At 38.5% G+C, this 11,417-nt stretch overlaps 1 protein-coding gene across 1 annotated transcript in view; it reads left to right on the forward strand.

Moving 5' to 3' along the window:
- Positions 1 to 8,764, forward strand: part of LOC126336796 (2-oxoglutarate and iron-dependent oxygenase JMJD4) — an 89,531-nt gene extending 80,767 nt beyond the window's left edge. Inside the window, exon 5 of the mRNA XM_050000823.1 lies at positions 7,334 to 8,764. Coding sequence (XP_049856780.1) covers positions 7,334 to 7,753 — 420 coding nt within the window. The 3' untranslated portion in view covers positions 7,754 to 8,764. The remainder of the gene's footprint in view (positions 1 to 7,333) is intronic.
- Positions 8,765 to 11,417: the final 2,653 nt, after the last annotated feature.

Below are 11,417 nucleotides of genomic sequence, written 5' to 3' on the forward strand. Positions count from 1 at the left end.
ATGAGTCTGAAGGGAAGCGCTCACTGGAGGGGCATAGCTCACGAACCACACTTTGCCAGACTTGTTCCAAACTCGCACTCATGATCAGAAGGCCATCAGCAACAAATGATCTCTATAAAATATAGAGAATGTCCTCTTCATAGAAAGGTGCTGCCAATAAAGACAGCCACTGCTGAACACCATTTTTTGCGTCATCATTGCTATCAAAGTGATTTCCTCCAAGTTCAAGAACAAATGGCAGGCAGGAGGTACGAGATCATGGCCATATAGCAGGTGATCAAACTGCTCTCAACCAAGTTACTGAATAAGGTTTTGAGAGACACCAGTAGAATGTGAGCATGTGTTGTCATGAACCAACACAATGACTTGCTTGAGCATTCTACGCCTTATGTTTTGATTTTTCTCCAAAGGTTTCTCATTGTTTCACAGTATCGTACCACACTGAGAAGGAACTCAACAAGCAGAATGCAAGAAGTGGTCTTGAGCAGTGGCTGTCTTCCGTGGCAGCATTCTCTATGACGAGGGCATAGAAAAGCTGGTTTGTCGCTATGACAAATGGTTGAGCAATTGTGGCAACTGTGTAAAAAAAAAAAAAAATCAAGAAATGCTCTTTGTTGTAGAAATAAATTTTGGTTTGAAGAAAAAATGTTTTCATGAGGATCTCTCTCTCTCTCTCTCTCTCTCTCTCTCTCTCTCTCTCTCTCTCTCTCTCTCTCTCCCCCGCCCCCCTATTTTTTTTTTCCTCTCAAAACAGTACTTACTTTCCGGACAGACCTCATAGATAATTAGGATCATGTAACTTACCGACTGTATCTTTGAGTGAAGGCTCATTACATGACATAAGCTTCATACATTATATTGTCATTATCACATTATACTTTTATTAATGCCATTTTAAACCACAGTCTATGCAACAGTACTTAATCAGACTTAGGCAACTGAAAATGAACGAAGACAAGCTTATTACACAAGCCATGTGAAGCTGCCATTTGACACACATCCTCCTTCTGTCAACACCTGACACATTCTTGCAAACAGTGGTCCATCACACCCACTTCTAAGTTTCTTGGGCTACTGTGACTCCAGCCAGTTCACTTTATTAATATTTTCCCTTTATGTAAATATAGATTTTCCTGAGGGACCATTTTCCTTTCCTGAGCTGCACAGCCTGGAACAGGTCCTCCTGTTCACCACCAAGGGTGTCGAATATTTAGTTGTTACTCCTTTTATATTCTTACACCAGCCTTCCAGAGTTCCCAAAGCCTGGTTCTGAACTCCCGCAATAATGCCTGCCAGTTTTGAATGCTCCGTCACCACACCACATGGCAATGGCTCCTCATGGCCATCACCCATTTCTGTCAGTTCTGAATATAGCACACAGTCAAATGTTATCTTGAGCTTGGACCATTATGAGATTTTTGTTATCTTAATTAACTCTTGTAATTCCAGGACTTTAGGAACTGTGAATGAGTGAGATCAGTGACGGTGCATAGATTAGATTAGATTAATACTTGTTCCATAGATCATGAATACGACACTTCGTAATGATGTGGAACGTGTCAGGTTAATAAAAGATGTCTGTACAAGAAATTACATTACACAAAATATTGCATGACACAAATGATTAATTTTTTTTTTTTTTTTTTTTTTTTTTTTTTTTTTTTTAATTATATACTTACTTTATATCTAAAAATTCAGCCAATGAGTAGAAGGAGTTGTCATCTAGAAATTCTTTTAATTTATTTTTAAATGTTAGTTGGCTATCTGTCAGGCTTTTGATGCTGTTTGGTAGGTGCCCAAAGACTTTTGTGGCAGCATAATTTACCCCTTTCTGTGCCAAAGTCAGATTTAACCCTGCATAGTGAAGATCATCCTTTCTCCTGGTGTTATAGGTATGCACACTGCTATTACTTTTGAATTGGGTTGGATTATTATCAACAAATTTCATAAGGGAATATATATACTGTGAGGTTACTGTGAGGATCCCTAGATCCTTAAATAGATGTCTGCAGGATGACCGTGGGTGGGCTCCAGCAATTATTCTGATTACACGTTTTTGTGCAATGAATCAGTGCCATGTCTCATGTTGGCCAACAGGGGAGATTGGGTAACCTATTTTATGAAGAATATTTCAAAATTCCTTATATTCAGTGAGAAAACTAAAGAGTATACTGGAGCCCCCTATGTTTCAGTTATTACCAAATGGAGTAGAAAGAAACCATAGTATGTGGTTCAATGGGAAGTACACACTCTAACATGCAGATTTGCAGAACGTAAACAAAGATGTAGATTTAAATTTTCAGATGCATGTGCACAAGAACACCATCTAACATGCAGATTTGCAGAATGTAAATGTAGATGTAGATTTAAATTTAAATTTTCAGATGCATGTGCACGTCTTTTTCTTGATGTAGATGACGACAGTCATATGAGATTTAAATTATGTTTCCTGCAATGGCTCATCTAAAGATGACTGGCAGGTGTGTAGTTGAAATTTCATGGAGTGAAGTTTACGATGGTTGGCTGCAATTCTGAAAGCTCTTCGAATGCAACAGTCATATTACAATCAAGTATTCTTTTTTATCAGCCAATGACATGTTGCATTGGTGCAGAGTGAATGTTTTGTTTTCTGTGTGACTGATCCTACAATGCATATTTTGAGGTTACATTGCAGTAGTGTTAAAACACTACATATCAAACAGTTTGGCCTCAACTCTGTGTCATAGTCTCTGATTGCATGATTAATGAGAGTGTTGCCATACAGAGAGCACTATGTGATGGTGCACAGTGGTAGGAACCTGGATGACCCTGAACTCGTACTCAGGAGGACAATTCAAATCTCCATCCAGCCATCCCTCCATTTAGGTTTCCTGTGATGTCCCTAAATTGTTTAGAATGAATACAGGCATGGTTACATGAAAGAGCACAGCTGATTTCCTTCCCCAATTTGAGCATGTGCTCCATCTCTGATGATTTGTCATTCATGGAACATTAAACACTAATCTTGCTTCCTTAACACAAACACTTGTAAGTAAAAATTTGTCGTGATATGTGAACATAAGTGATTATGTATAGGTCAAGAAAAATGTGGACTTTGAATTACAGGTAGGACAAATGACCTGCTTTTGCTTGAGTAGCACTACGTCAACTTGTCTGGCATAGAATGGGTGGGGGAGGGGCAGGGGGAGCTGCCTGACTGATGCACTTGGCAGGGTGTATAGTTCTGAACTACTGCTTGACTTTGTCATCTATGTGTGGTCAGTAGACATAGCTTCACCCAGGTGGACCCCAAATACAACTGGTTGAGTGGCTGCAACACCCGTTGTTGCAGGGATTTTGGTGCCACAACTTGGCTATTTTCATCTTTGTGCATTACTAGCAAGATATCCTGATGAAGATGAAGTTGATGTCATTGGATGAAGGTGTTGGTGTTGGTGTGGTAAAGTCATCCCATGTGTTCAAGCTGGAAGATCCACTGCGGAAGTTGGTAATGACTGAATGCTACTGCCACATCTCTAGAACTGGTTGATAAATCTTCTAAGAATTGCTCTGTGTGGGTGTACATTTGGAAACAGACTGTTTCCTGCCAGTTGAAGTCCAGGTCCACTTAAAGATCCAGGGGAAGTTGAGACAAGATAGACAGTCAGTACTATGTAGAGTGCTGATAGTTTGATAAACACATGGCTCACTGATGCAGGTGATGGACACTGCATTCTTGGAGCTTAAGATGGAGCCTAAACAGTGGTAATAATGGCTTATGATGTGTAGTTAGATGGAACTTTTGCATTTAAAGAGAAAGAAAAGAAAGAAAGAAAAAGAAATTTGTGTATGCCAAAAATGATAGCCAGCACCTCTTTCCCAATTTGTAAACAACATTCCTAGCCCAGATTTAATATTTTGGACACAGGCACTAGATTGTTCAGCACCACTGGCAAGCTTATGAGGCAGGATGGCCTCAGTGCCATGCAGTGAAGCACCTGTAACCAGAATTAACAGTAAGTGAGACTGTTAGATGGGAAACAGGGTGCAGACTGAAGACATGATTTCAGGGCTTGAGATGCCTTTTTGAAAAGTGTCTGAGTAACTTGGTTATGTTTGACTGAATGTTGCACCTGGTCTAACAGTGGAATCTCAGGATGTCCGTACATCCATTTTTGATTGCACCTTGTCAAATAGCAGACCACAAATGCTGAAATAAGAGGCTGATTTATCATTTAGACTGTGCACCAGTACCAAAAAGAAACATCACTGGCATTTTCTATAATTCTGTATTTAACAGTATCTTTCTGGATGCTTCCACATGGCCAGTGTCTGTAATATTAATCAAGGTGGGCAAAGGACATTGTCTGATACTTATCACATCTTAACATAACTTTTCAATCTTTCCTTTGTGAAACCAACTGCAGCATTTTGCTTTGTAATGAAAACTTTGTGGAATCCATGCAATGTAAAAGTCTGGACAACTCAGGAACAACTGAAACCCCCATCTCAATATAATGCATGTTGATGTAGAACACAATGAGGCTCAAAGGCTGCCTCTGTGTAGGACATGCTTATTGCATTAGAATCTGACATGGTAGTCTTTTACACTGGTGTGTTTTTGCCAGAGTTATAGTGGAGATTTCAGAATCGGAAGAAAACACCTGCTGTGCAACCTGTGCGACTTCAAAAGCACATGTAGTGGTGTTTAACAATTTTGTTTGACAGGGGTGTGACTGTCATAAACTCTGTGTACAAACATCTTTATCGCAAGCTAAACAGGTTACTTACCACACCTCTGATTAAACTTTCAGTGTAGGAACCAAAGTATAACTTCACCCCAGCTATCACAAATGCAGGCCTAGTATATTTGCACAACAGTAAAAGCAGTTGGATTCGATAACCTGAATAGTCCATAAATATAGTACTGTCATCTGGGAAAGCATCAGTTAAGATCAGAACATAACATTGACTGACTCACAGAGGATGAGAGCCATTTTTTGCCACTTGGGCTTGAACTGGCTTGCTCGCTGGTCTCATGCGATTCACCAGTTGGAGATGCTGGTTTCTATGAAGGTAGTGCCCTTGCTGTGTGTAGATGTAATGACACTTGTCGTTAATTCCATGTTTTCACTCAGTACATTACAAGACATATCAAACTAGATTAATAGGATACACCAAGAATGTACAACAAAGGACAGTAGGCATGTTTGACTCATCGAGTGTGTAATAAAAATATGAAGAAATTCAAATGGGCAGCCACTCAAAGAAAGATACTTAAAATCTCATAGGAATGTATTTAAGATACTACAGTAACCATTTTTCATATTGGAATTTATGATATTTCTTCAACAGTCCTATCTATTGGTCCTGGAGAGATTGTGAAGATAATTTTTTTAATAACAAGTAGACTGTGAATTATAAGCAGTCATTCTTTCCACAATCTACACCTGAATTAAATAAGAAGGAAATTAAATATATGTTGCAATAAATATGCCATCTGCTATTTGTATTGCAGTAATTTTCAGGGTGTAGTTATTATCAGCATCAATTATGTAACACACAGAGCACAGTAAGGCATGTAAAGCAGATCATCATGTGGAAAGTATCAAGAGACATCTTTTAGAGTCTAAAAAAACATTCTGTGCATGAGAAAATGCAAAGAGGACCGTTTAATTTTATATTACTGATGCTGCAGTTAAAATCTGTGTGTCGCATAAATTTACTGACAAATTGTCACCATACAGCTCTGCCCACCTATTACACCTGTACACTGATGAGCTAAAACATAATGACCACCTCCTGACAGCTTGTTTGTAAATAACATGCCGCTGATTTGTGTACACAGTGATGGCGCATGACAGTGATCCAGATGGGTTCCATAAGATTTACAACAGGCGATTTTGGTCATTGAGACATCAGTGTGAGTAAACTATAATGCACCTCAAACCACTGAAGCATGGTTCTGGCTCCAAGACACTGACAGTTAAACTGCTGAAAGATGAAATTGCTATCGGGGAAGACATCAAGCATAAAGGGATGCAGGTGGTTCGCAGTTGTCAGTATGTCGTTAATTACTACCACAGGTTCCATCCAAGCACAGGAGAATGTCGCCCATGGCATCATACTGGTCTCATCAGCCTGGGTCTGTGGCACGCTGCACGTTTTGAGCTGCTGTTCAGCTCGATTTCGGAATTGAGTACCAAAAATATGATTCACCTGAAGAGCTGACACATTTCTATTGATCGATGCTCAAATCCCAATGGTCTCTTGTCCATTGCAATCATAATAACAATGTCATTGAATCAGAATATGAGCACGTATGGGTGCTCTACTGCAGAGCTCCATGTTCAACAATCTACAACAAACGGTGTGCTCCGAAACACTTGTGCTTGCACCAGCATTGTGCTTTTTGAGCAGAGATTCCATAGATCACCATCTATCCTACTTTACATAGCAGACAAGCCTCTGAACCCCATGTTCTGTGAAGAGTTATGGACTACCAACCAATTTTCTCCTAGTTGCAGTTTCATAGTGCTACTTCTTTCCTTAGATGCTCACAACAGTAGCACGCAAGCATCTGACCAGCTTCACCATTTCTGAGATATTCGTTCACAGGCTGTACGTAATAATAATCTGCCCTTTGTCAAAGTCGCTCACCACAATGGATTTCACCCCATCTTCGCTAAGGTGATCCCCATCCACATCTGTTAAACAATTTTGTTACCAAGTCACGTGCCTGCAATACCATCAGGCAGCATCCAGCAACATGGTGGGCAGTGGTCATAATGCTGTGTCTCATCAGTGTACATTTGCTATGTGTGGATATTTTGTGCTAATTGATAACTCTTATGCTACTATCAACTATTTGGTTCATGTTTTTGATCAGGATATTCTTTTGTCATTTCCTGTTACTGACAGATAATTAAGACAACAGGTTTACATGTGACATAAACAAATATTTCTATGAAGATGGATTGTAATAAACATGTAGTGACAATTGAAAATTTGTGCCAGGATCAATTCTGTATTTCACACTTATGGAGAAAAGTTGCCTTAGCTATTAGGGTACCTGAGTGCAGTTCCTGGCCTGGCTCAAGCTTTCATTATCACTACTTCCATCTATTTTCAAACACTACCTACATATGCTAGAAATGTAAATTTTTTGCTAGTGAAGCATTTCTCAGGGTGTGAAGCTATAATATGTTGAACCATTTTGCATATGACTGCATCTAATTTTAATCATAAATAACTTGCGTGCCATACATAAAAAAATATTTTCTTTTACTTTTTGATATTTTAAATTTTCTATATAAATTTGAATGTATTTTCTCAGACAGTGATATTGTTGCAGAAGGACACAATTTCCATCAATCACAACTGGGTTAATGGCTGCAACATCAAAACAATGTGGTTGTCATTGAAGAATCATTTGGCTGCTGTGAAAAAGGAAATAGAAGATTGCAAGGAAATGGAGGAATGGAATAGTCACTGTCAAATAATGCTTAGAGCTTCTTTTGGGTTAGACTATGAAGAATTTTATAGGTTTTTATTACATATTAGCAAGAAAAGAATTGACTCTCTTCATGGAAAGGATGATTTGATAGTTTATGGAAATTGGAGAATTGGCAGAAATCATATTGTTTTTGATTTGCTTAAGATAAATGAAGTTTTGAACCTCTTCCTCTCTGACACTGACTGTGAAATTGTACTGAAGGAACTGGATGTACAGAAACCAAAAGACTTGTTGTCTGAAATAAATTCAGTGTTATAAATTCAGCTGAGGGAAAGCAGATGGTGCCATAGTGACAGTTTCAATACTGCAACATGGTTCATAACATTGTTTTGCAGAGGAGTCTGAAGTACTGAACACATGGAAAAGATCAACTGGGAAACATACCAAAGACAGTGATATATATTAAAAACAAAGATTCCAAGACTTACCAAACGGGAAAGTGCCGGTAGACAGGCACAATAAAATAACACACAAACACACACACACAAAATTTCGAGCTTTCGCAACCGGCGGCTGCTTCGTCAGGAAAGAGGGGAGGAAAAGGAAAGATGAAAGGATGTGGGTTTTAAGGGAGAGGGTAAGGAGTCATTCCAATCCCACATCCTTTCATCTTTCCTTTTCCTTCCCTCTTTCCTGACGAAGCAGCCGTTTTAAGGGAGAGGGTAAGGAGTCATTCCAATTCCACATCCTTTCATCTTTCCTTTTCCTTCCCTCTTTCCTGACGAAGCAGCCGCCGGTTTCGAAAGCTCGAAATTTTGTGTGTGTGTGTGTGTTATTTTATTGTGCCTGTCTACCGGCGATTTTCCGCTTGGTAAGTCTTGGAATCTTTGTTTTTAATATATTTTTCCCATGTGGAAGTTTCTTTCCAGCCATCAGCCACCCTTGTGTAATACACTGTCCTGCTCCCTCCAGCCATCAGCCACCCTTGTCTAATACACTGTCCTGCTCCCCTCCTCCTTTCTCCTCATCCCATACAATCCTCTCACAGCAGGAAAACTGCAGTACTGGTTTACTTACATCATCAGCAACTATCAGCTTTGTAATGCTAGTCTTAGCAGGTCACATGTAATTTCACACAGAGGGACTTGCCAAAGCCTCATCACTCATTTACAGAGTACTGCAAAGAAACAATGACTGGAGCTCCTAATTTAATACTTCATCAGCAAAAATCAGTTTTATGTACTATCATCATCTTACACTTTATCAGCATTTATGCTCTTTCTTTGTTGATTATGTGCAAATTCATGACAGTCTGTTGTAAAAACAAAACAGGATTGAAACTGTTGATGTATATCTGAAAGGTAGGTACATGGAAACTGAGCAAGGTGGTGTGGTTATTAGCACACTGGGCTTGCATTTCAGAGTATCACACTGTCCTGATACAGGTTTTCTGTGATGTCCGTAAAACACTCCAGGCAAATGCCGGGATGGTTCCTTTGAAAGAACACAGTTCATTTCCTCTCCCATCTTTGAAACATTCTGAGCTTGTTGTCTGTCTCTGATGACCTTGACGTCGACAGGATGGTAAACCCTAATCTTCCTTCCTTCCTTTTACAAGAAAATTGTAATATAAAATGGAGAAAGACTAAGAACTTGCCTAAACAGTACTTTTGAGTTTGATACACAGGTCAGCCTAATTGTGTAATAAGTTCAATGTAGCAGAGTAACAGCATGTACTATTTAACTTATGCACAGTAATTGCGACAGATCTCAAATTCTCTCCAAATGACTTTGAACTATGTGTTAATAAAAATGAAAACAGTTTACTCTGAAAATCATAAACAGTATACTTGTTGTTCAATCGATGTAATAAAGGTTGTGGACAGGCACAACAAAGTGCTGGTAGGCAGAACAGTTTGTACATTTATATTAATTTGCAATTTTGCTTTCATTGAAATGCCCGTCCCCATCTGATCATTCAGGTAGTACCTTTTGTCACTATTAGGAATTACCTCATGCACTGTGCTTGTCAAAAGTGCTGAATACAGCAGGATAGTAATGCGGATTCATTTTACTGTAGACAAACCACAGCATAGATTATGCATAAGAAGTCAATTCACAAACAAATACAAAACATAAAATAACAAATGCAATTAAATGTCATAGTTTCAATTAGTAAATAAGATAATTAGTTGCTCTTTGTCATTTCAGTATTTATATACTGTTTGAGGAATTGTTCCTGCAGTAATATTCAGCTGCTGTCACTCCCCCCCCCCCCCTCTCCCCCTCCCATCCCCACCCCCTTCCCTTTTGAACTTTCATAGTATTTTAAGGACTGTTTATTCAATAATATATCTTCAGTAGGAGACTAATAACAGATTCACGAGACACACTTGAGAATGTCTTCCATATTGCTGCTTATATCTCATACTATCTTATTTTCTGACACACACACACACACACACACACACACACACACACACACACACACACTACCCCAGACAGTTAACCACAAGATGGAAGATTTCGTAGTCAGTGTTTCTCTAAAAGAATCTTATGACTTACATAGTCAAAAGGTTTAGAATGCCCAAAAAGAAAAAAAAATTAAAAATTAACAGCAGGTGCGATAATCTTGTCTAACAATACCAAGACATTATTTGTAAAATAAAATTAAAACACTTTAATTGTGGAGACACACATTTTAAGAGCTAAATTGTATTTTTTTATGACAAAATTGTCAAAGGTTCTCACAGTGAAATTGTATATACTTTCTAAAAGACTTTACAGAATGCAAAGTAAAGACAATAAGACAATGTTCTGTTGTATTTTTTCTACCCAAACCATGACAAAATGCCAGAAAACATAAATATCCTTTATCTCATAACTGCATAACAGCCTTATGACTTATTTTTGTCAAACAAATTTTTTTGCAACCCCCACAGTACAACTTGAGAAAAATGTCCGACGCCACAACAAGGAATGGAATGCAAAATAGAGTTTGTATACTGAGAGATCCCAAACTTTACCACTATTTGTTAACAAAAATGAAAACAGTTGATGCTGTAAATCATAAACAGCATTCTTGTTGTTCAATCGATGTAATAAGGGTAGCAGACATTTTGTTTATTCCACATTCATTCACCCAGGGATTCTATATGACTGTTTTCAGGTATCTGTCATGCAGTACTAATGTTTTAAATGAGTGAAGAGTGTCATTACTTTTCTAGATTTAATGTATCACATAGGTTTCTAAGGGGATATCAGAGTTGAGTTACTCACAAAAAAATGTTCCTGAAACTTCCTGCAGATTAAAACTATATGCAGGACCAGGACTCAACCTTAGAACTGTCGCATTTTGTGGGTAAGTGCTTTACCAACTGTGCTAACAAAGCACAATGTATGATCCTGTCTTACAGCTTTGCTTCTGCCAGTAACTCTCTCCTGTCTTCTAAACTTCACAGAGATTCTCCTGCATTTGCTTGTGGGTCTAGCACTCTAGGAAGAAAGGATATATAGTGGAGAATGGCTTAGCCACAGCATAGGGAATTGTTTCCAGAATAATGGATCATCATCCATGCTTAGATACCTTAGTTAGCGGAGCACTTATCCATGAAGGGCAGAGTTCCTGGATTCAAGCCCCAGTCCCACATACAGTTTTAATCAGCCATGAAGTTCCAAATCTGCACACATTTCACTCTGTTGCAGAGTGAGAATATGTCATGAAAATAATGTTCCTGTTCAGCTACTGATGTAATTGCATATGGAATACCTGCATAACTTGACAGTGTGTTGGCAATACTTATGTACATTATATAGAATAGAAGAACAAATGTACATACTTCGGAGGTGTCTTCACCATTCTGAGCTTAGGTTCCTAAAACAATCATGTATGAATTTCTGTATCATATTTTTTATATTTTATGTGTTAAAGGCCCTAATAAGTGTCACATGTGATTCTAAGATCAGTTACTCTTGTTTAAGC

Source organism: Schistocerca gregaria, chromosome 2, assembly GCF_023897955.1.
Source record: "Schistocerca gregaria isolate iqSchGreg1 chromosome 2, iqSchGreg1.2, whole genome shotgun sequence".
Taxonomy (NCBI): Eukaryota; Metazoa; Arthropoda; class Insecta; order Orthoptera; family Acrididae; genus Schistocerca; species Schistocerca gregaria.